This window comes from Chrysoperla carnea, chromosome 1 (genome assembly GCF_905475395.1).
Source record: "Chrysoperla carnea chromosome 1, inChrCarn1.1, whole genome shotgun sequence".
Classification (NCBI taxonomy): Eukaryota; Metazoa; Arthropoda; class Insecta; order Neuroptera; family Chrysopidae; genus Chrysoperla; species Chrysoperla carnea.
In genome coordinates, this window is record NC_058337.1 from 4,733,161 (window position 1) to 4,759,691 (window position 26,531).

Below are 26,531 nucleotides of genomic sequence, written 5' to 3' on the forward strand. Positions count from 1 at the left end.
AAATTCGAGCCTAAAACGAAGGTTCTATGGTTAAAATTGATTCATAATTATCATTAAGGGATATCGATGAAGAATTAAGTCTTCACGATTTAATTCTGATGGATACTAAAAATTTTCTAGATCGATCGCCACCCTGGTATTTTGCAAAGCAATTAATTTCTCCTAGTCCCTAATTTACCTAATACTAACAAGACACTTAGTAAGTCAAGTTTAACCCTTCAGAACGGTCGTTAAAGAGATTTTCCCGGATCCTGAGGGGTCCTAAAGGAATCTTAAATTTGCCACTCTAGGTCTAAAAATTATTTACAATCGATTTCGCGAAATTATGCACGTACTTTATTAATTTCATGAGCTGTCCCATGTATATGAGCTTTTGCTTGTTCCATAACAGTTAAAGCACCTTTATCAATTAATTTCTTCGCTAAATTAATACCTAATTGTTCCACCTTTCGCAAACAATCATTTGACACATATTTTGAACCATTTAAACCACAAAATAATTTCGCTACATCATTATTCCCCTTAAACGGGCATTCACTTAATAAATTCGGTTCACAATTACCACACGTATTATTTTCTGTATTGAAAAATGGACATTTTAAAGGTAATTTCGGTGTTTCGGAATTGATAGCTAAAATTTCAGCATTTACAGGACATTTAGACATTTCATGTTTATCTAAGTAGGGACATTTTCCCATAAAATCAATACCGATTGGTAGGGAAGACATGGGACAACCATTTTCAGATACTTGACCAGAGAATGGACATCGTTTGATTTCGGATAAATTCGATGTGGATCCATTATCCGTTTCTGATTTTTCACTTTCGAATTTTAGCTTCTTTTTCGGAGATCCATTTGAAGAACAATCATAAGGACATTTACGTACAACTGTATCGCCTGAACCTGTTTGAGAACTTCCCGAAGGTAAATCTCGGTTAAATGTACTTGCTAATAATTGAAATTCCCTAGTTGGACTATTATCTGATGAACTCGGAGCACTTTTATCTTGAACTTCATATAAACAAGAATCGGAATCCGTTACAATAGTTTTACCATCTAAACTCCAAACAGCTCCAATTAAATTCATCGAACCTTCATTCAATTTCGTACAAACTGCTACTGGAGCACTACAACCACCTTCTAATGTTCTTAGAAAGCTCCGTTCTGCTAGAACTACTAACAACGTTTCGGGATCATGTAATGTTGATAACATTTCAAGTGTTTTTACATCATTCTCACGACATTCAACAGCTAAGGCGCCTTGACCAACCGCATATAATATTTCGTCACTATCTAGTACTTGAGATATCCGTGAACCCCAACCCATTCGAATAAGACCTGCTTTTGCTAATATGATTGCTGAATATGTTCCTAAATCGTCCAGTTTTTTTAAACGTGTATTTAAATTACCACGAATATTTTCGATTTTTAAATGTGGATATAATCTAGCTAGCTGAGCTGTTCGTCGTAAACTTGAGGTACCTGTAAATATTTATTATTTTTAAATAGAGAAACAAATAAAAAAAATTCCAGGCCACTTCAAAACTCAAGAACTTTTTAATTAACTCAGTGGTCAACAATGCCCTTAAAACGTCAAGATTCCAATCGAGGATAGTCTATGAATGCTTCGAGACTCACTCGCCTGGCACTGAATAACATAGACTAATCTGGGTACCAGATCACCCAGCCTTTACGGAGAATGAAACGCCCCTTTCATCTACGGCTAGCCCATTTTGATTACAGAGATTTTGCGCAGGAAGTACGACAGGTCAAACTGTGTATAACCATAGCTAGACCATTCAACTGTTCTCGCCTAAAACTCACTAGAGCACAGTTAAGAAAGGTGGCGAAACTCTTAGGACACTGTCAATTGAACTACTCACTTCAAAACAAGGGGATATCTGACCGGGTCACTCTGGAGTTAACGGGAATCTCTTTAACACAATTTTTTCTTACCTATTACACTTCCTGGTTTCAATTCCGATAATTTATTGATCTTCAAATCTTTCCGCAATACCAAAGCATCTCTAGGATCTTCACTGAAATATAAAAGTTAAAAGTTTGTAAATTAAAAAATGTAACAAGTAACAGTGTTAATTATTTAAACACTCTGTATATATATAGCCTTGGTTAGAAAGAGTTTTCACATTTCCTTGCATTTCATCAGATAATTGCAATTATCAACAACCCTAGAGGTTTAAACGCCACCACAAAAACTCCGAAAAATGTTGCCTGAAAGTAGGAGTTTAAGCGCAACTTTATATGCAGTTGCGACACGAAGTTCCTGCAGCCTATTCTCTGATTTTCCGTAGGGTATTGACAGTATTCTCAGGAATATGAAAGGACTGGCGGGGGCACCAGTTAAATTAATATGCGAAGAAAAATTTGTAATTAATAAAACATTAAACTTCACTTTATTGATCAAATACAATAGTGCTCAGAGCTCCTTAACTATTGGGTTTTGGACAAAAATATATAAGGCACTTTCGACTTAAAATTGTCCAAAGAATACGCTCTTAAGCTACATCCATAGAGTCATGGGCACCCTGTATATACTCCACTTAAACTCTGTGAAAATACCAATTCTACAAAGAAGTGTACACCGCAGAAACTACGAGGTTTATCCTAGTTTCAAACGGGTCATCTAAAACCACTAGAGAACCGGCGTCGTTTTTTGACGATTAAAATATAACTTAAACAAACTTAAATACAAATTATTTTCCATATTCCTGGATTATAAGGATTACTAAAAGATATGATTTACTCACCGTTTTAAAACTGCACCAATAGCCATTCCCTCTGGTAAAACAGTGGGTAAATCCTTTAAAGAATGTACAACAAAATCTACACATTCTGCAGCTAACGCAACTTCCAATTCTTTGGTAAACAATGATTTCTCACCAATTTTCGGCAACGGTTTATCTAATACTTGATCCCCCATGGTACTCATACTAACTATAAAATCAAACAAAATATCGTTTAAATTTTTCCCAAAATTGTATAAAAAATTCAATTTACTTACCGATTTGGAAATCATAATGAGGAAATTTTTTACTAAGCAATGAAATTACATATCGAGTTTGAATTAACGCCAGCTGTAAAGAGAAAATTTAACATCACTGTATTACATATATTGAATTATGTAAGCACAAATTAAACGTGATAATACCTCACTTTTCCTGGAGCCAACTTTAATTATTTTTTGATCTCCACTCATTATTAATTTCGTAATAATTATTAAGATCAATTTTTTTTGTGTGTGCAAATTTTTACTTTCTATTTGCCCTAATTTCTATAACTTTCCCTTCACCATGTTACAATAGTTAGCTCTAAGGTTATTTAGATGAGTAGCTTTTTAGAACTTTTTTCCAAATATTAAATTCAATAAATATAAATAATATATTATCGATTTAAATATTAATTTTAATTTATTAAAATCATTTAATGAGAGAAGAAGGGATAATTAGAATAAATCACACGTTTATCAGATTCATAGTTAACTAAAAATACTCATTTTTATAATTTTTAACAACAAAACTTTATTAATTAATAAACATAAATTAAATGAACACAATAACGACATAACATTCTCTCATAAATTAATGAAAATTTAAATTATATTCATTTTTTTGTACATGTAATCGTAATTTGAAAATATAAACGTCATATCTCGATCCATGCACTTAAATTTCACGCATGTCACTTAGATATCCGTTTCATGATGCTAGCAAAAAACGGTGTGGCAATCCGCAAGGAGATGACTAAAAATGGGGAAATGTTATTAGAGATCAATCTCTAATAACATTTTAAACCTTCGATATTTTGAAACTCAAGTAAAAATTCAAGAAGTTAGTATTCTTCATTTGTATTGTTCAGTTTGACTTTTTTGAAATATTAGAATGCCAAATCACGATTCCACAGTTATCGTACTCATATCATGAGGCTTTGTCGAGACCAGAGGTAGTGTAGAAAGCCCACAGCTACTTTGCCGTGATTGCTCCCAAGATCAATGGGTATAAAGTTTGGGGCTCAAACATTATAAATCCGATTACCTGGACCTGCAGGTTTTTACAGATGCAAAAAACATGCATTCCATCGTCTTTTATACAAGTGGGATAATATGAGATCAACAAATTATAAAGATGTCTTGTCAAAAAACTCACTATGCTTCTCAACCGTATTCTAGTCTGTTTCAACCGAACACAGCCAAATGATCTAGATGTTTTTATTAACTTAGACATGTCCAGAGACGAGCTTAATTTTTTTTAACTTCTATGCTACGGGGTTAACTGCCGCTCTTTTTTAGTCTTCGTAAATCTACCTAGGGCTCCCTACCTTTGACCAAAAATTTGTCTATTTCCTTCCACTTTCTTAATTAAAAAATAATAGGAAAAATAAAATTTAACATGTTTGCAGTGCCTTGTTACCTGCAACGTCTACGCCATGGCATTGTTGGCGTAGGCCATAACCCGTCTCTGTGCATATCCAAAATGCAAGTAATCAAGACTTGTAGGCTATAACTCCCTCTGTTTCGGTAAACTGTGAAGCATCTTGCTATTTTTGCTATAGGAACGGTAGATTCAAGAGAGATAGACTTTTAGTCATTATAGTCTATGATTAACGCAGATTTGGACCAAAAAAACAAAGATGTGTTGTGAAATCAATTCAGCAGACTGGTCACATTTCAAATGCAATGACCTGATTGGTTATTAAGTCGCATTGCCAAAGTAACTTGTGATGATCTGAGTGCTGATTTCAATGTCAGAACATACGGAGTACATTGTCACACCGTTGTTTACTAGCACCATGATCCGTTTAGCGAATTGTGACGTCAAATTTAATGAATTTATTAAACACTTTCACTGTTGTATTCAAAGGTTGTAAATGTAAAATATGCTTAATCATTTTATATTTATGTGTAGACCTCATTCAGACATTGGAAAATTTTTAAACGATACTGCTTACTAAATTAATTTTTAATAATTGAAGAAGATATTTCCGCTAGCTCCATGCGAATTTTCTTACTATTTACGAAATTTTGAGACCTTCTACGGAACCCTAAGTTATGCGTTAGCCAAACCCAACACACCTTTAATAATAATAAACCAATACAAAAACGTAATTTTAGCGATTAATTTCACTTAAAATTAGGTACAATTTAAGATTAAATAATTTTATAGTCAAATAGCCCTTGGCAAATTTACAAATTATCATAAATAAAAATTTTATTGATCACACGAAGTCTATCTTAATCAATGTCTATGGGAAATGTTTGGAGAGCTAAAGCTTTTTTTTCAACTTTTCCAAATATTATTTCTTTCATGGAGTTTTTATTTTTTGGAAACAGATCATTCAATTCATGTCCTTCTTCGGTTAAAGAAAACTTGTGCATATTTACAGGCTCTTTGACTATTTGTTTTGATAGAATGACACGAACGTTTCTGTTATCAATATGTAAAATTAATTTTAATAAAAATTGTACAATTCAGCATGTTATTGATTTATTTTGCTTTATCATCTTAATTATGAAGATCTCTACAACAATAAAGATTATTTTTATCTAATATTTTTTAATACTCTATATACAGAGTGTCCTAATTTAGTTGGCTACATTATGCAAACTTTTTTTTTGTTAATAGTTTCGAAAAAAAGTTATTCTATAAAAAAATCTCAGATTTCGGAAATAATAACATTCAGTTATTCACAATTGATATCGAATGTAGGTACAGGGTGTCCATAAATTGAAAAAGTTCGATAGGAATGTTAATGGTCGTTTAGAAATGTGACATAAAATTATTTTTGTACATGCGTGTTTACAAGTATTTGCAAGTTACTTGTTTTTGTATAAGCTTACATAGTCTTTCATGTGTTGTGTCGTAGTACCATGAAAGTACATCTGATTGGTGTTTGCTGTTACGTAAAAATATTAATAATCCTTATATTTTATAAAAATTAATTTTATGTTTTGTTGTCTAACATACTATGATTAATCATTAGAAACTTGTATCCAACAGATTTATTCTTGGCGGAGTATACGTTGAGGCTAAAATGAACAGAAGATTCTTGAACTGTTTTGGAATGAATTGTAAACAATGGGAATGTTTTGACCACTCCAATTTTAAATTAAATTTTACAAATTCTACTTATAAAAAACACATTATCTATCTGTTATCCAAATTAACCAGTCATGGTACTTAAAATGTTTATTTTCTAACTTAAAACATTTTCGCCATATTTTCAGTTTCGCGAGATCAAAACTAACTATGGTTAGTTATATGCAAGACTAAGAGCAAGTCATTTGAAAATATTCGTTGCCGGCTGGAGATGGAAACAAATCCAGTTTATTTATAATATCATACGATTTTAATTGCATTTTTTCCACTTTTAAGCATCTAATCTTTATCTTTGAGTTAATTAAATGCATTCACCTCGTTTGCATTTCTTGTTTAATTCATATAAAAATTATGTTTAAATCAAGAAGTTGATTGCAACAATTTATAATTTAATATCTAATAAATTCAATATAATTTTTTTTTATAAAACCGGGTGGACCGATAAATATTATCATACTTTTTTTTATTAACATTCATTTTCTCCCTCGTATCTAGAAGTAAGGTACTGGAATCATAAATAAGGCCCTCTTAACTTCAAAATACCATAAATTCGCTTATTCGTTGTGTGCGTAGTCATGGTAGGGATAATAAAATCGATGCCAGCGCTTTAAGTGAAAAATTTTGGAGATAAAGGAGGCTGTTATGACTAATTTGCAATTCTTTACATGTTAATGATATAGAAACTGTCAAATTAAAATGATTGAAAAACACTAATTAATTAAACTTAATGCATTAAAAATTGTGAAAATAAGAAATCAAATTGTACAAATATTATTTTTCAAATGTAAATTATCATAATTATTTATTTAAATTTGTGAAACAAGAATATTAAATTTTAAATGTAAGTTTTCAATGCAATCCATACAATTATATATGCATCCATACAATTCTATAATTAAAGTAGTGTATCGTTGTCATGGAAACGAAATTCACGCACGAAGCGAATACATGGTGTTCTATTATTGGTAGCAGAAAATTATACCAGTAATTTAAACTTATCAAGATAAATGGAAAAGCTCTTGACCAAATTTCGATCTGAGGCCTAATTCGGAGGATGTGACCATGGGAAAAATAGAAAGATTTGTGCATTCACAGATCTAATAAACTCATTAAACAAAGTTGGTGTCACTTTAGAATATAGATGAGATTATCAAAAAACAATAATTTATTGTAAATTGATTTAATTGGGTAGCGAATACTAAAAAAAACTATTTTGTTGTCTTAATTTACAAAGAAAAAAAAATACACATATTTATCAAATTATTTTATCAATACAGAGACACTTAGATGTGGGAAGTATCAACATATGTATTACTGTACATCAGAGTCTCTGTATTGGTGAAATAATTTGATCTAGCTTTTACTTATTTTTTTATTAATTGTGGGCTATAATAAGATCCTGGCCATCATTAGTTCCACTATCTTACTAGAGAAAAACTTGTTTAACCAAAATTTACGAGAAAAAGGGGGCTATTTTGTACAGTTGGGGAAACTGCAGTACGTTTTTAAGATACACGTAAATAGTTAAGGTAGAAATAGTAACTAGTCCACCCGGTATTATTTAATAACTCAAGGAAAACTTCATTGTAGAATACGCATTGCTTGATTATTGAATAAATATGAATTTTTTAAATGAAAAATTCTTATTTTGCAATAAGTGTGTATGAATATCATTAAAATGTTATGGGACGAGAGCTGGCAACCGTTTTGCGAGAGTTTATTTTAAGAAGGTTAAATTTCTGATATTCATTTCTTGATTGAATTTAGGGTAGAGATGAAGTACAGGTTTCGATAATTAACGTGGGTTGCATGATAGTTAAAGCAACCAAATTTCTGTCTAGCAAATTTAAATTATATTTTTTGAACTATAAAACTAAATCATAATAAAATATTACAATCACACTAAAATGATTTGAATACTTTTTATTAAATTAGCTCAGTTGGTTAAGGCGTAACCAATTCCGTCCGCGGTATGCTTAGGGTAGCGGGTTCGATTCCCGCCGTCGCAACAAAATTAATTTAATTAATATTTGTGATAGAATGGTGTAGTGCATGGTATATGCATGAAGGTGGTGCACTCAGACTCTGAAATTGAGGAGCTGATAAATGAAATTATCAGCGGAAAGATGGTAAAACACATATGGTATCACAATGGGCTTCTATAGCCTAAGTGTGGCCTTCGTGGACAAGCCAAAATAACCTAATCTATTAAATATAATATATTTTTTGGTTAAACGCAAAGGTACTTTATCTCTATTGTACGTTGCCAGCTCTTTTACCATTCTGTGTACCTATTCACATGCTACAATACATAAAAAACATATTCCCACGTTAATTAAAATTCACCATATTAGTTCCCCAGATATTTTACTACCCTGAATATGAAATATATATATCAAGGTATACTAATTTTAGTCCTAAGCTACGAACAAAATTTTGAAATAACAGATGTATAGGTGTTCATAAAATCACTTAATTAGTCCATTTCCGGTTGTCCGTTCGTCTGTCCACCCGTCCGTCTGCTCGTTGCAAGAAATGATTCGCTTAGTTTACGAAGCTTTTACGTGACGAATTTTTTAATTTGATACTTTAAAAATATCAATTTAATTGATTACTTAATTATAATTATAATTACAAGATGTTCATAAACGTACCAAAAGGAGGGTATATCAGGGTAACTGCCCCTCCCCCGCCCTTGTACATGGAAATTGTCAATGATTTAGTTGGAGACGTATGTGTTTATACCAAATACTCCAAAAATGCCCAAACAATTTTTAATTTGCTCCCCAAACTAAAAATTCTGAATAAACGTTTCTCACCTCCACGCTTAAGTCAAATCTGTGTGCGCCTATGAAGTTATTTATTGATTTTTTAATTTGAAGGCTAATGACTTTTATTAATATTTGTAAAATAATTACTCTAAACTTAAAATAAATATATTTTATTTTCATTCCACACCTGAATAAATAAATTGTTTCAATATATCGATTAAAATTCATGAAACGTATATAAAATGTAGACATAATCGTAAAAGGTTCTGTATTCTAAAAATAAAATTAACAAATCATCCACACCACGGCTTTAAAGCAATCAGCAGACCAATAACTTTTTGAGTAATTTATTGTGAAACAATATTGAAAACATTCTATACTTTTAATTTATTTCTTGTAATATTATAGCATTATTAAAAACTATTATTTACTACGGAACCCTAAAAAGTCTACAAGTGTTGGATATTAAAATAAAAAGTCTATTATTTATTTAAATTACGTAAGTATTCACTCCACATGTGGATAATTTGATAATTAAAATTATTGATAATTTGAAAATTGAATGCCAAACTCAAATTATAATTGATCTTTATCGATTAATATCAAAAAATTATTATTAAAAAAATAAATTTTAAATTAAGCTCCAAGTAGTACAGTGGACCCGCGATAATCTGACGAACGTTTTGCAAGGTGGTGTCGAATTATCGAATTTGTTGGACTATAGATGGCGTATTGTCACAAACCCTCTGTAGTCCGGATCTTTTTGAAAAAGAATATCTTGTAATCCGAGAAATTCCATGTCAAAGTGATAAGATTTCAATCATTTGCTTATTTTAGCCACGAAGAATTCATGAATGTATAAAAAATTTGCATTCTAATAGTAATGTCGGATAACAAAAGGTGCCGAATTAGACAGAGACCGGATTACCGCGAGTCTACTGCATCAAATAACTTTAGACTTCTCTGAACATTTCCAGGGTCTGTTTTTTTTTCGATTTTTGAATAAAACAAAAGCGGCAGTGACGTATTTACATCCGCTGAGGCTGCGAGCCAGTTGGAATCAAGTAAAATTCACATTTTTTTAGGCTTGTTTCTATGGAAAATTGCGTTATAATATAGTCAAAGCCAGTTTGAGTGACAAACCATTTATCATTATTCATGTTATTTTATCATTTATCCGTACGATGGCGTTTCGTAAGCGATGTGTTGACGTCATTGCCGCTTGATTTTATAGTTTAGAAAAACTATTTTCAAATGTAAAATCACATGAAAAATCAATTTAATATAGAAGCAAGGTTTTTGTTCAAAATTTAATTTTGCTTAAACTTTTCTTGGCTGCGATGGTGCTTTATAATTTAAGCATGATATCGGTTCAATATTTCCCCAATTAAAATTAATTGCAGATAAAAATTTTGTAAAATAATTTCATATTTAAGTATCATGTATGTTATCAAAAATTTTAATTTCATAATTTTTTGTTATCATTTTTTTTTTTTTGAATAATGATTCTCGCTAATTTAATTTTTTGCCTAATTAAAAATACTGTCTAATTTTTGAACAGTAATACGATATTTAATTTTGAGTATAAAGCAATTACAAAGCAAAAATAACCATCTTCTTTTTTATCACTTTATTTTGATTATATCAACAGAAGTGAGTGACATTTTTAAGAGTAAATATCTCAATAACTAAACATTAATTAGTACGTGCACCAAGGCAATTTTAGATTAAGGGTTGAAATTATTTGTACCTTATTCTCAACTTTGATGATGAATTTTATTATAACTTCATGAATTTAGACGAAAAATAAGAATAACATTTTTCGATATCTGCCTTGCTTTTCAAAACAGCCACTCCTGAACAGGTATCGCCACTCCTGAGTATCCCTAGTATAAATCCAGGGCTATTGGGGACCCCGGACATTTTTGGATCATGCCACAAAAACTTTTTTTAATTCAACCAACCTTCAATCCCCGGGGATTCTTTTTTTGATCAAGTCAATGTACAGAGACCTTTAGCGCAGTGGAAAATCGGGTCCTCGCACTGTGGACGAGATATTTCTAAATCAATTATTTTTCTAATATGCATCATTTCAATTCGGTATATATTTTTAACTCAACAGAAGCGATTTTTTCACATTTATTGAAAATTGTTTGAGGAAATCTGGTCGCTACCAGCCTAGGAAAACTCTTATACTACACCGATGCCTGTGGTAATTTTCCGATCGGATTTATGGGATCAATAAATTTTTAGTATATAAGCTTAAATTTTTTGTTTCAACAATCATATATCATGCAATATTATTTTTTCTTGTTAAAATAGCAAATTGTTAGCACTTGAATAAATAAATAAATGAATTTTATAACAATGGTCTAGTTTCAATAGAGAAAAACCAGTTTTCATACCTGACTATCTCTAGAGCCAACAGTAACAATTTTTTTCCTTTCACTCATGACAAACTCTAAACAAAACTAATCGGCAATTAAACCGCGTGTAAAGTGTGAACGCACATATAATACCTACTGATTGATATTTTTTTAAAATAATATTAAATTTAATTTTTCCATAATGTATATACCGAGCAAGTTGTCATTTTTATTTAACAAAATGTTAAAGTTCAAAGCCTTTTATTTACATAAAAATCGATTTCATTTATATAAATTGTAAGCACATTGTTATATGGAACCGATTTTAAAGCTAAAATCAAAATTATCAATTGTTTACAAATTTTAATTTTATATATGGTCATACTTTAAATTAATTGAAAATAATTCATTAACAAAAGTTTCACTACAAGAATAAGAATCAAAAGTATAATTATTTGCGATAGGAATAACAAAAAAGATACAAGTGAAAACAAACAATTGACTGAGTTAATTGTTGAAATACCACGCATAGTCAGTGTTGATTTCTTTATCACATTACACATACAAACATGTGACACATACATAACTGATAATCAAATATAGTACATATTATAAAATTTCCGCCTAGTTGGCGCCCTCACGGGTAAACAGTGATGTTTACGAAAAAATGTTTTTTTTACATTTAAACTTTTGTTCTATCTCTAACGGTTTACAAGATGGGTCCTACGGACCCAAGACCCAATTGACCTATGATGCTCATTTACGAACTTGACCTCACTTTTTACGTCCTGAGTACGCTATAAAAATTTCAGCTTGATATCTTTTTTCGTTTTTGAGTTATCGTGTCCACAGACGGACGAACGGATAACCGGAAATGGACTAATTAGGTGATTTTATGAACACCTATGACAAAATTTTTTTCCTAGTATCATTATTTTTAAGCGTTACAAACTTGGGACTAAACTTAATATACTATGTATATTTCATATATACATGGTATAAAAAGAATCATCGAAATCGGTTGGCGTGATTTATTCCTCCTCTTGTCGTGCATACTTAATGCAAATTTAAGACTTTTATGATTTTCTCATGGATGCCGTTATCAGAACTCAATCAAAATGGGACCACACGGGAAGCACTAGCTTTCAAATAGATAAAGAATTATAGAAATCGGTTCACCCAGTCAAAAGTTCTGAGGTAACAAACATAAAAAAAAAAAATACAGTCGAATTGATAACCTCCTTCTGTTTTGTTTGAAGTCGGTTAAAAATTCTTTTAAATTTAAATGGACTCGGAATCACATGACTCGAATAATGAATATTCAAATCGAAGAGTCAGAATTGTTAAAGATGGCACTGCAGTAGACGTCAAAAATAACCGCCAATTAGTACACAAACATATAAATATATACAATTTCGAGTTTATAGTTTTCAATTTAAAATGTATTGATTGATTCTTGAATTAAATAAAATTTATAAAAATGGATAAACTAAGTCGTAAGTTTAATGTTTACTTCTTTTTATTATTATACCATGTATATATGAAATATTCAGAGTATACTAAGTTTAGTCCCAAGTTTGTAACGCTTAAAAATATTAATGCTATGAACAAAATTTTGGTATAGATGTTTATAAAATCACCTAATTAGTCCATTTTTGGTTGTCCGTCCGTCTGTCTGCCAACACGATAACTCAAAAAGGAAAAAAGATATCAAGCTGAAATTTTTACAGCGTACTCAGGACGTAAAAAGTGAGACCAAGTTCGCCAAATGAGCAACATAGGTCAATTTGGTCAATCTTGTAAACCGTTAGAGATAGAACAAAAGTTTAAATGTTAAAAATCTTCCTTATCAAAAAATAAACAACTTTTGTTTGAAACATTTTTTCGTAAACATCACTGTTTACCCGCGAGGGCGCAAATTAGGAGTAAATTTTAAAGTATGTATTATCAGTTACGTATGTGTGACATGTATGTATGTGTAATGTGATAGAGTAATCAACACTGTCTATACATGGTATTTCAACAATTAATTCAGTCAATTGTTTGTTTTCACTTGTTTTTTTATTAAATATTTCACTGATTTAAGATGTTATGTTTTCTTAGGGGAAGAATTAATCAAACAATTCAATATAGTTTTAAAGAGAGTAGGTTTAAAATGTATGTATACGGATATCATTAAAGAAATACCACATCTTACATGGAAAAAAATAAAACAACATGCTGTCCAGAAAAAAATTGGATTTACAACAGAAAACGTAGCTAGTATCATCTGTAAACATGTTTCAAAACCCGAAGAATGTGATAATAAGAAATTAATTGAATTGATTACATTTACGGATTTAGTTTGTAAGTTAATTAGTACACATTTTACTCCAATAAACGAGAAGAAAAAAAGATGAAATCTCTAAATTTTGAGGAAAATTTGAGATTAAGCTTTGTTCACCCTCTTGATCAAAAGTTATATGGTGCCTAGTGGTGCTTTTGCCCAAAGGGTGGTAACTTCTCCTTCTAGGTAGTGGAAAGATGGTAACGGAAATCGATAGAGCGATAAAATCTAAGCAAAAGTGTCAATTTGGAAAAGTCAATACGTTTTGAGCTATTGGCGATTGAAATTCGGAGTATTTAACGTTAAATACCTGAAAAATTTGACGTTTTTTAAGTCCATCTTTTCATAGCTGGAGCTGCCAATAGCAGTAGCTGGGCAGAGAAGATGAGACAACATCTCCTCCTCCTCCATACTATGACAGCTCCTGCAATAGTCTAGTCCACCCAGTGTCCTGTAATAGCCGCAACAACTTTGCTAATAGAGGCCCATGGGAGGAATATAAGATCTTCGGAACGCTTACGATTGTACTCAGACCATATCTTCTTGTAGTACCAGAAATACGTTCCTCCCCCATCTAAGATTGGCCTTTTTTAAGATATCCTCTTTAAGGATCAGCTTGGAGTTCGCAAAACGGAACTCCCGGATTCCTATTGATGCTTGTGTTTGCCAGCATTGCGCCATTTCTATCAAGGTCGACAGCTTTATAAGTTCCTGAAATGTCTGTGTCCCGGTGCCCATATCAGGTTTACATTCATTTGCTCCACCAGCTCATTTTTTTAAGCACCACTAGGTACTATATAACTTTTGATCTAGTAAATGGACAAAGCTTAATCCCAAGTTTTACCCGCGTTTACTTTAGTAAATATGTTAAATTAATTTATGGCTACCTACTTTTACAGATACAGCAAAATATTCATATCGAAAAATGTGGCATACTTTCCAATTGGAAAAAAGAGATACAAATTTATTACAATTAGAAAATATTCGACAATCTTTAAATATGTCGTTTCATCGTCAAAATATCTCGCATCAAATACACTTGTATCGATACGATGGTATCGTTTGGATCCAAATTTTTATTTCAAATAAATCAAAACGGGCACAAATTAATAAAAATTATTTTGCTTTTGTACTAGAAGACGATTATATTTTTTCTACAACAAAAACAATTAAACCTGTTGTAATTGATGCTTTAAAAGATGCTTTACTTTCGAAAGAAATTAAAGGAAGGCCATTAAATGGACGTCTAATAAAATCGTTAATTCAGTTGATAAAGAATAAAGAAAATAAAACACAAAACTTGGATGGAATGGAAAGCGATTTTGCATTGCCAGATAAAAAAAATTCATTTACAAAAACGGACTTTGGTTATGATTTTACAAAGACAAAATTTCTAAACGAATATGCAAATGCGGTGATTGGAAAAGAGCCAGCAATTTTACAAACTTTAACTTTAAAACCAAAAAAATCAATAAATCTTCGTCGATTATTAAACGATGATAAATTACCGGAGGAATTTGATATGCAAATACGAATAACTTCACCAAATATAATGAATTGCGTTAAAAATTTAATAGAAAATAATGTTATACCAACGCCTGCCCCTAGTTGGGTCACTCAATTACCTTTTGCAGGATCAAATATTATTAAAATTAAAAAAGGGGATTCATAAAAAGTTCATATTCGTATCATCAAATGACCTAAATTTTAATTAAAAATATGATTCGTGAATTAAAACGGAATAGCTCAAACTACGAATTAGTGATTATTTTTATTAATTAATTATTTCAGGAATTTCTAACGAGACTAAAGGCTTGGTAGAACTAGAATCTATTTCTACCAAGACTAAAAGTAGGTTTTCACTAAATATTCCAAAGAGGTGGTTTTCAACGACATAAAAAGCTGATCATTAAATTTGACATTTAAATTTTAGTCAACCGAATTTTTAAATATATTTTTATGATTTTTAATTATTATGAATACATATTAAATTTTATTGAACTGCGTTAAAAATTTAATAGAAAGTAATATTCCAAAAAGGTGGTTTTCAACGACATAAAAAACTGATTATTAACTTTGACATTTAAATTTTAGTCAACCGAATTTTTAAATATATTTTTATGATTTTTAATTATTGTTTATATGTATTAAATTTTAATCTTATATATTATTATTACTCTAGCAAGTTTTTTTGGTCCTACCCTTATCTTCCTTTATCAAATTCTATGATTCACCCCTCTTTTTCAAGATTATTATGTCTAAGTTTGACGAAAAATATACTAACGGTAAATGTACCGCTTAGAAAAAAACACGCTAGACAAATAATTTGAACGAAAAAAATATCAGAAATTTAAATAATTTATTAGGCAAACATGTTAATTTTCCGCACGGATCGAGTTAGTGACATTATATTTGTCTTATATAATATATTTTGGAAAAGTTTTAAATCGCGGTTTTTTGCTATAGAAAATAACTTTTAAAACAGACCTAGAAACATGTAAATATACAAGTTAGGGATGCTTTGAGCTTAAATAGGGATGTAATTGACTGTTTTGTTTGCAAAAAACAATAAGCAAAGATTATTTTTTGACGAATATTTAGTCTAATTCAGAAACGAATTATACAAGCGACAACGTTGTACCATTTACTTTTATTCTGTGACCATGGTCATAACAGCACTTTCTACGCCAAAATTACCCACTGGAAGCGCTGGCGTAGATTTGAATGTACACCTATCATGACTACGCACCCAACGAATATCAAAATTTCGTTCGTACCATCAATATTTCTAAGCGTTACAAACTTGGTATGCAAATATACATGATTTAAAAAGCCAAATTTAGTACGGCTACGTGTGTGTACATTCATGAAATTTTATGATTGGTATTGACGCAGAATTTTATGCTCTACAAGGTTTAAAAATTTCCGCGAAATCTCACATTGGTTCTTTTATTTTTAAACTACTATTATAAAATTTTCAGAGTATTGTTGTATTATAAATTTTTTAATTCGCCTCTGTTCAAATCTACGTGATGTAGATTTTAATAGTGTTTAATTTACAGAATGATTAAAATAACTTTTCAAATTATAAAGTAACTGCCGGGTGGATTACTGCTCCGGCGTAGTGTCAAAAATATGAAATACTCTGTCATTAAATAAGTATTATTTTGTACCAAGTACCAATTAACATTTTTGAAATATGAAAATAATAATGAATTAAAAAAATATATTAAGATTACATGATTGATAATAAAGCCCTTTAATAAGGCGAAGTGTTGTTATCAACAATAAAAACTATGCGTGGCGGACGTATATTGTGAATATAAAAAGAAGACCCATGAAAAGAAAAATGGGTTCAGATAATTTAGCATTTAAATATATATATATTACATTCGTGGTTGCATTATATTGGTATTTATAACTTTATTCTTATTTAATAAACCTAATAAAACAATTTATAATATTTAATTGAGGTTACAATAAATGTTGATAAAATTTACTATGTTTATATTCTGCAAGATCACGAACGATTTAAAATTTTAAGATTTACGTCATCATAATAATCAAAATGGCTTCTTATTTTTAGGATTGTATCTATAATAACTGTATTCGTAAATAAAGAATTACTAAGCAGTAATCGAGTAAATTTAAATGCTCCACTATTTATAACATGGTTCCAGTGTATTATATCTGCAGGAATTTGTATAACATTAAGTCAATTAAGTAAAATATTTCCCAGAACAATTAAGTTTCCAGATGGGAATCCATTTGATAGACATGCATTTGTTAAGGTATGCATATCATATTCGTAGACAAAATTTAATAAATGTTTTATAAAGTATTTTTTCATGTTTTTTAGGTTCTTCCACTATCGTTACTGTTTACAGCAATGATTGCATTAAATAATTTATGTTTAAAGCATGTAGATATTTCATTTTATTATGTGGGTCGATCATTAACGACCATTTTTAATGTAGTTTTTAGTTATTTAGTATTACATCAGACTACCTCAAAAGGATGTGTTTTATGTTGTTTGTTAATTATTGGAGGCTTTATGTTAGGTGTTGATCAAGAAAATGTTGCGGGTAATTCAAATTTGAGGCACATAAAGCGATTGGTCTAAGATTTCAATAGGGGGGTCTCTTAAATGTCAGGGTCTATAGTCAATACCAACTGTCTAAAATAATGAAATACAGTGTCTGACAGATGTAGCACTTCCCTAATGATGTAAATGGCACTTGAGTGCATATGATTCTATGTAATTGTAATTAATTGTATTTAATTATAAATAACATATAATTATAAATCTCCCGCCACGTCAAGATGTGCGCCATCTGCGTAGTACCAGCGATAGAAAAAAAAACAATGTCAATGCCAGTGTTGCCAAATCTACCAACTTTGAGTATCACAAATCTACTACCGCGCAAGGAAAATTTACCAACCTTTTAGGATCGAGAATACCAACCTTCAAGAATAGTTCTAAATTTTTTAAATCAAAATATTAGGTGAAAAGTCCAGTTTTGGTTCAAGACGACCGAAACTGACAAAAAGACACCACGGTGGATTGCGCAGAAAAAAGGGAAGATCAGATCTACCAACTTTTAACCAAGATTTGCTGAAAACTATCAACTTTTTAAATCATATCTACCACCTAGACAAAATTTCGGTTGACAACACTGATCAATGCTCTAATTCAAACAAGTACCTCTGGCCAAATAAGACAGGCCCGTATAACATTGAATTTCAGATTCCTGATCTTCCGTACTGTACCTCTTGATTCTCAAGTGATGTTAGTCAGATCATTAAGCAATGATATTCCAAACGACCGATCGCTTTCTGTGTACTCAAGATTTTAAAACTTTTAATCACATTTGGAAGGTATTCCTACCCAATTTTTGGATACTCTCCGTCTTTCGATATTAAATTAGAATAATTAATACTTATTTAAGAATATTTTTAGGAAGTTTATCAATAATGGGTACAATTTTTGGTATCCTTGGATCACTGTCTTTATCGTTATATTCGATTTATACAAAGAAAATTTTACCATATGTTAATCATGAAATATGGCTGTTATCGTATTATAACAATGTCTACTCCTGTTTCCTATTTTTACCGTTAATTATATTCACGGGTGAAGTAGGTGAAATTATAGATTATCCAAATTTATCAGATTCATATTTTTGGATTGCATTATTCATTGGTGGTATTTGTGGATTTTCTATTGGTTTTGTAACAGCACTTCAAATAAAAGTACGTTTCAATAGTATAGTTCAATGAAATGAGCCTCCTTTTCTCCTTCTAGCCCGATTCGAAGGTTCATTTTATTGCACTATAATTGATTTTTATCGTAATTAAAATTTTTTTTAATGTTTTGTTGATCAGGTAACCTCACCGCTTACGCATAACATATCGGGGACAGCTAAAGCTTGTGCTCAAACAGTTATGGCAAGCTATTGGTTTCAGGAGACAAGATCAACTTTATGGTGGTTTTCAAATTTTGTTGTATTATTTGGTAGTGCAGCGTATGCAAGATTTAAACAATTGGAAATGGAAGCTAAACATCAATTGCTTCTTCACAAATAAAATTTATTGACTTTTATATTTTTTTATGTGTAATAATTATTTATTTAATAAAATACGTCCTGTTGTAAAATCATTTGAGTATTGGTCCTTGTCAAAACAACATTACTGTAGAGGATTTTTCTATATGGTATCGTAGTTAAAACTTGATGGATTCCATCACGTGATTGGTTTTTACTTGAAAACGAGTTACGGTACCAAGCTTAAATACTATAAACGTAATAAATTTTTAAAAAATTTTTCTCATCGAAATTAAATATAGTTTCTTAATTTTCGTTTTATTTTTGTAAATTATTCAAATGTTTACGAAATTTTTAAAATGATAACATATTCGATTTTATCAATCGTCTTAATGGACATTATTACCGGTGGCAGTAAGCATCTTGTTACAACGAGTGTTTACGAATACCTACGCTATAACATTATCGATTACGTTAGGTCTTGTCGGTAGTAAGCATCCAGCTTACTACCGACAGCTAAAGAATTAGATGAAACATTACAATCACTCACTTTCGGTTAAAATTTTTTGAAAACTTTGGATTAAGGTAGTTTTGATCATGCTGATCAAAAGTTCATTTGGGATCAACCTCCAAAAATCCTACCCTTCCGAGCTACAGCCCGATGTGGGCAAAACTTTTGAAGGACCGTAGCTCAAAAGAGAAAGTTTTTTGAAGGTTGAGTCCATAATAACTTTGGATCAGCATGATCAAAACTACCTTTATCCATAGTTTTCAAAAATTTTAACCGAAACAAGAAATCAATATCTCATGTGGGCATAATCTTTGAAAGGGCATAGCTCGGAAGGGAAGAGTTTTTGAATAATCAATATATTCTGTGTGAGCCCTTTATTTTACCAGCTAATTAACCAAATAACTTACCGATAAATAACTAGATAATTGTCCTTTCGAATCACTAACGTGACTATAAATTTAATGAAGTCTGTGATCTAAGCTCACACAAGCGTGTGTTGTTCTCTTTGATATAAAGCATTTATGGTTACTGTCAAAATCTAGTTTTGAATTTATTGTTTGTATTTTGGGACTATTCAGAAAGTGATGATTTTTGCTGTAAATTGAATAATTTTCTGGAATTAACTTAATTTAAAATGGAAGATAAACAAACTCTATTAGCAGTTCTGCAAGTACTCAAAAAGTATAACTTAAAGGTAAAAACATATAATGAACATTTCTTTGAGAACTTATTTCATACGATAAAATTTGTTAATTCGCACAGAGTACCGAAGACCTTTTGAAAAAAGAAGCAAATATACCAGAAGATGCATTAAACAGTGAACATTTCAGCTCCGATTCCGATGTAACCAGCGTATTAGCAGCGTACAAGAGTGAAGGTGATCCAGAAGTTTACGAAAGTGCTTACATTGAACTAAGAAAATTCGTCGAAGGATCATTAGATATTTACAAACATGAATTAGGAATGATTTTGTATCCCGTATTAGTTCATATGTACTTGGAGCTCGTTTATAATGGGCATTCAACGAAAGCAATTGCGTTAATGCAGAAATTTGGTCCGGAACAAGATGAATATTATCAGGATGATATCAAGAAATTAATGCAAGTAACAACAAAAGAACATATGAAAAGTAACGAATTAGCGGATACATTTAAATCGAATTCATTCGTAATTCGAATGTCTCGTGATACACTGTCTTTATTAAAACGACATCTTCAAGAGAAACGCGCTGCTGTTATCTTGAATATCGTTCAAGAACATTTATATTTTGATATGTATGAAGGAGTTGCACGAAATAAATCACAAATTGATGCAACATCCGGTTCGGTATTGGGAGAGGCAACACGTCAAGCAAACAAAACAAAAGTATATTATGGATTACCGAAAGAACCCGATTTACAAGCTTTAATGGCCACACCGGTTGAGGAGGATGAAGATGGTGATCCTGAGACACCGGATAAACCGAAAAAGAAGAAAATGCGACGAGATCCGTTATTTTCGAAGAAAACTAAATCAGATCCTAATGCTCCGCCACCGGATCGAATACCATTGCCTGATTTGTAAGTGTTTTCTATTTAAATTTCTAGATATCTACTCTCAATTCGATACTCTTTTAGTACAGGGTCTTTCAACAAGAGGTGTCGTTTAAAATTTAAAAAAAAGACGCAATCTTACATATTATTATTAAGTTTTTTCCTGTCCTTCCCTTATCTTCTGTAATCCTTTATAAGGGCAAGGCAAATCATTCACATCTGAAGAAAAGGTGGCAAATTTAAAATGACACCTCTTGTTGGAAGATCTATTAAAGACCTAAGGTTTTTTACAAAATTATCGCGATAGCCAATCTGTTAATATCTGGGGGTTTTTATTTCTAGAAAAGATACGGATAAAATGGAAAAAGTAAAAGCTTTACGTGAAGCATCCAAACGAATTACACTCGGACCAGAAAGTTTACCATCAGCATGCTTTTATACACTCTTAAATAGTGTACATAGTGTGACATGCGCAGAAATATCAGAAGATTCAAGTTTATTAGCGGTTGGATTTAGTGAATCAATGATTAAAGTATGGACACTTGTACCACAAAAATTGAAAGCAATGAAATCAGCGGATCAATTACAAGATATTGATCGTGAAGCGGACGATGTTCTTGTACGGATGATGGATGAAAGGAATGCTGAGAAATGTCGAACATTATTCGGACATAGTGGTCCTGTCTATCGTCTTTCATTCTCAAATGATAAGACGTTGGTGTTGTCTTGTTCAGAAGATGGAACTAGTAAGTAGTACATTAAAATCCATGCCTAAATTATTTTAGATCTGACGTGTACCCATCACTTCGTTCTATCAATAGCCTGAGGTTTATTTTTGTAAGATCATTATTTGAGAGAACCATTTAAAATGTCTCCACACAGATACCAATTTGAATGTCCCGGTAATGTACTTTATTTCGTCGCCAATAGATGACAGGAAGAGTCATATTTTACAGTCAAAGTTTCAGTTTTTCCTGAAAACACGGATAAAACGACATTTTCTAAAAATGAAACCTAAATAGATCGATTTTTCCATCCAATTTTTAGGTTAGCTCATTTTTCTGTGACAATGTCGACTAATTTTCTCAGGGCATGTAGATTTAAGTTCTTATGAAGTCAGCGGGTCAAAATACGTCTTTACAAAATACAATACACTGCTTGTTCGGTAGAACCTTTAAATGTATACTCAGCGCCTACACTATAGATAAATAAGGATTATGGCGCTGACTGGGTACCGTGCAAGAGAGTGAGAGAATGTCCCCATCTTACTCCTACCTACAAAAGAGCATACCTTGTCTAGTTCTACCAAGATCTATCTGAGTTCATAACTGTCAATTCTTGATCACAACTGCTATAAATTATTTTAATTCATTAAAACCTCGCCCATCTGCATACCTCTAGGTTCCCTTCACGTTTATTCCTCAAGAGGCAATAAAACTAAAAATTTCTCCAATTACAGTTCGATTATGGAGTTTACATACTTGGACATGTGTGGTATGTTACAAAGGTCATATTTTCCCTGTTTGGGATGTACGATTTTCACCGCATGGTTATTATTTTGCTACTGGATCACACGATAAAACAGCTCGATTGTGGGCAACAGATCGTCATCAACCAATACATATATTCGCTGGTCACTATTCAGATGTTGATGTAAGTTTTTGTAACCACCCAGGCAAAAAGAGGGGTGTTGGCTTTGTAGCTCCTAAGCGGATGAACCGAATTTTATTTTTTTGAAAGATAATTTATTGGAGAGTGTTCTTAACTATGTTTCAAGAAAATTGGTTCACTTCGGATAGAGCTACAAGGAAATTATTGTTTGTGAACTAATAAAAATTGATTTTCTAGGTTGTTTTATTTCATCCAAATTCGAATTACATTGCAACCGGTTCAAGTGATCGTACCGTGTGCCTTTGGGATTGTGTAATGGGTGTACAAGTACGTTTAATGACTGGCCATAAAGGTTCAATATATGCGTTAGCGTTTTCAATCGAAGGGAAATTTCTAGCATCGGCTGGTTCTGATAAACGTGTTTTAGTTTGGGATTTAGCACATGGACATTTAGTTGCTGAACTGTGTGCGCATACACAACCGGTGCATTCTTTGGCATTTAGTCGATGTGGAAATATTTTAGCATCAGGTAAAAATATTTCAACTTTTGTTTGAAAATTTGTTTTGAATTATACACAGAGTATTTAGACAATTAATTTGTTATTAGGAGCATTGGATAGTACATTAAAAATGTGGGATTTTGGAAAATTATTAGAAGAAACAAACAGCGAAGATGTAAATGTTTCACATAATCCAGATGTTCGAGCGGGCGATGGATATTTATTACGATCATATTCGACCAAAAATTCACCGATTTTGTGTTTACATTTTACTAGACGTAATCTTTTATTAGCGATTGGAATGTATGAACAATCATAACTAAGGTTTGTACAATTTTTGTTTTTATAAAGCTTTTGGGCTCAGGCCCTTCTTTATTCAAAGGATTCCCCAAATTCTTAAACTACTTCCAAATGACTTCAAGATTGAGTGTAAAAGAAGGATCCGCAGATGGCCGAACCTTAATAAAAGATCTGTGTGCTGAAGATTGAATTGACCCAACAAAGACCCCCTGGAAAATTTTTATAGCATAAGGGCGAAAGGTACACATCCACAATGGAATCTGATTTCTAGATATTATCAAGCACTGTGTTAAAGTGTCCAGGGTTTCGAGTTCCATGGAGTCCCTAAATTGTAGCGATAAAGGTCTCCGCGAATTGAAGATTGACTTGGCCGACCAAAAAAAGTTTCCCGCAGCATAAAAATTCTTTTTATAGAGATAGCCTCATGAGGTGTCGCATCAAGCAAATTTTCTTTAAACGAAAATCTCATAGCCGGGAACTCTTTCAGAGGGGCCAGAAAATATTTAATTGTTGTGAAAGACTAAAATAATTAAACAAAGGGGACTACACTTTATAAGTTTAGCGTGTTTCTCTGTGGCATCGTAGCTCCTAAACGGATGAACCTTTCAACGGATCAACCGATAATTTAAAGAGAGTTACATGGATAAAGCGCTGGGTGTTTTTCTAAATTTTGTAAAATTTCACTCGTAATTTTTACAAGACTATCAAAATTCAGAATTAATTTCGGTTTCAGGATATAATCAACTTCTCTCAACGATGGTTTTAGAAGATTCAGAGCAAATATCTTTGGATTTAAGTGAATTTCAGATCAAAATTTTCTAATAAAGGTTAAAAAAATATGGCTGTAAATAAAACTGTCGTGATTTTTAATAACCTAGTACAATTTTTGCTGTCATCTTCAGAGTGAAGTATTACAAGGTGAATAAGTGAAAAACTCGATCTTCGTTAAATGTCAGAGCTAAATGAAAGAACGACTTTTTTAGGTGTCATTGAAGATCTAAGGATCGGGCATAGTATATTTTTTATAGAGGTTCACAAAATGCTTATATATTTCGTACATTCATCAATTTTCCATCTCTCTTTTGAAATCCATCATCAAAATAACATGCCTGGCCTCAGAACTATTATAAATTAAAAAAAAAATTTAATAATTAAGGACAAAAGGACAAACTTTAAATTATAAAAAAAGAAACCATTTTTCAAATATTTTCATTTTATTTGTTACAATTTTTATGGAATTACAAAATAAATCAATTTACGAAATAAAATATGTATACTTCTTAATTAATTATGTAATATTACTTTATTATTTATTAATAATTACTTTTTAAACATTTACTTCATCTGTTGTTTATTTTTAAATAAAGATTATGATCGTAAAGATACACTAGGGTCAAGGGTTAGAAGAGGGAGGATTGCCTTGGATTGTGTATTTATATATTTTGCTTGTTTCTTTTTATTTTAAATCTATACATAGTAATTCTAAGCTTAAAATGACAAAACATTTAACACAAAAAATGGAAAAATAAAAACAATTATTTATAAATTGGGCAATTGGATTTATTTATTTGTACACTATGCAAAAATAAAAACCAGACACTTTATTTCTTTAAACCTGTGCGCAGGAAGTGGGGTTTGGTTATCAAACTCTTAATTGAGAACCTCTCCAGATAAATTTGAACTATCAATACAGTTCTGTAAATTCAGCCATTTACGAAACGCATTTCCACTAACTAGTTAGTTTTTGAGTCGAGTTACTTCAAACAGGAAACCAGGATTATGACGAGTCTATCGAAATGTGAGCGATTTCTATGATTAATATGACATGGAACTGAAGAAACCAAAGCTCGCGTTAAAAAACATACTCCAATTTTGCACGATGATTTTCGAGCAGGACGTCAAAAATTCACTTAAAGTAAAGTTGTCTTAAAACATACTTTAGCTCTATAATGTCTAAAGATCGGCTAAACGCTCTCGCTCAATATACATCGCGGTGTATAGATCGATGCGCACACAGTTTTGTAAGTTTTTTGTTTCTGAAGCTCGCAGAAGTGACTGAATATCACATTTTGACATAATATGTTTGTTCTCTAACTCGAAAAAGAGTTTCTTGTTTTAATTGACTTTATGACCGATTATGATGAACATAAGTTCGAATCCCCACCCCCTTGGATGATTCCTGTGCACAAGCCTGTTTGTCAGCATGTAACTTTGTTATCTTTGCCTTTTTAGACTCTACAAGAGCCTACTTTTAAGTGTAAAGAAGTGAATTATTTTGCATACTTACAAATATAATTTTTAAGGAAACAAAAAGTGTCGCCTTTTTATTTTTGTGGCGTGTACTTTTCAATCACCAAAGAATGGGAAACTTTGAAATGTATCGCAAATTATTTGTTTCGTCTTCTCATTACATTACATAGCAAATTCCCTTAAAACGATATAATTACATACAATTTTTATTCAAACCACGAAAATCCAGTATGGCTTTTGGAGAGATTATTTATTCTAACAAATTGGTTAAAATCAATCAGAGAAATTGTTATCAATGCGGAATTTTGATCGATTTCTCAAAAAATATTATTTATATAATCAAATAAACTTCATTTTTAGATTATTTGGGTCGTAATTACCGTACTTACAGACTTTTATCGAAATTAAGAGTAAAATATTCTCTGTGATTTTTGTCATGTGTTTAAAGGGATATTTTTTTGCTCGAAATCAAATATGAGGCCCTACATTTTCACTAATATCTCGAGAACTACGTATCTAGTCCTCAAATGAATTGACTGAAATAAATCAATTTTTTCAGAGTTTCAACCCTGCGCATAAAATATTAAGGGATGTTAAAATGTTTTGAGACAATGATTCAAAAACTAGACGGTTCAAGCTATCGGATCATATATACTTCAATCAGATTCAGTCATTTTTCGGCGAGTAAAAGTTTTCTAAGTGCATCA

At 31.3% G+C, this 26,531-nt stretch overlaps 3 protein-coding genes across 3 annotated transcripts; 2 read left to right on the forward strand and 1 right to left on the reverse strand.

The window, feature by feature from the left end:
* On the reverse strand, positions 1-3,387 carry LOC123299744 (porphobilinogen deaminase). The gene is made up of 5 exons (XM_044882076.1): positions 3,171-3,387; positions 3,024-3,096; positions 2,770-2,956; positions 1,958-2,040; positions 1-1,483 (listed from the first exon to the last, which is right to left on the reverse strand). Exons 1-5 carry the CDS (start codon positions 3,216-3,218, stop codon positions 324-326), a joined length of 1,551 nt encoding a protein of 516 aa, XP_044738011.1. The 5' UTR covers positions 3,219-3,387; the 3' UTR covers positions 1-323.
* Positions 3,388-16,748: 13,361 nt separating this feature from the next.
* LOC123300843 (GDP-fucose transporter 1) lies at positions 16,749-19,209 on the forward strand. Its single transcript, XM_044883494.1, has 5 exons — positions 16,749-16,988; positions 17,164-17,368; positions 17,437-17,662; positions 18,538-18,830; positions 18,963-19,209. The coding sequence occupies exons 1-5, from the start codon at positions 16,915-16,917 to the stop codon at positions 19,161-19,163; spliced, it is 999 nt and encodes a 332-aa protein (XP_044739429.1). The 5' UTR covers positions 16,749-16,914; the 3' UTR covers positions 19,164-19,209.
* A 1,054-nt stretch (positions 19,210-20,263) lies between these two features.
* On the forward strand, positions 20,264-24,736 carry LOC123300832 (transcription initiation factor TFIID subunit 5). The gene is made up of 7 exons (XM_044883483.1): positions 20,264-20,325; positions 20,394-21,190; positions 21,506-21,909; positions 22,623-22,816; positions 23,012-23,303; positions 23,382-23,598; positions 24,308-24,736. The coding sequence occupies exons 1-6, from the start codon at positions 20,266-20,268 to the stop codon at positions 23,591-23,593; spliced, it is 1,959 nt and encodes a 652-aa protein (XP_044739418.1). The 5' UTR covers positions 20,264-20,265; the 3' UTR covers positions 23,594-23,598; positions 24,308-24,736.
* Positions 24,737-26,531: the final 1,795 nt, after the last annotated feature.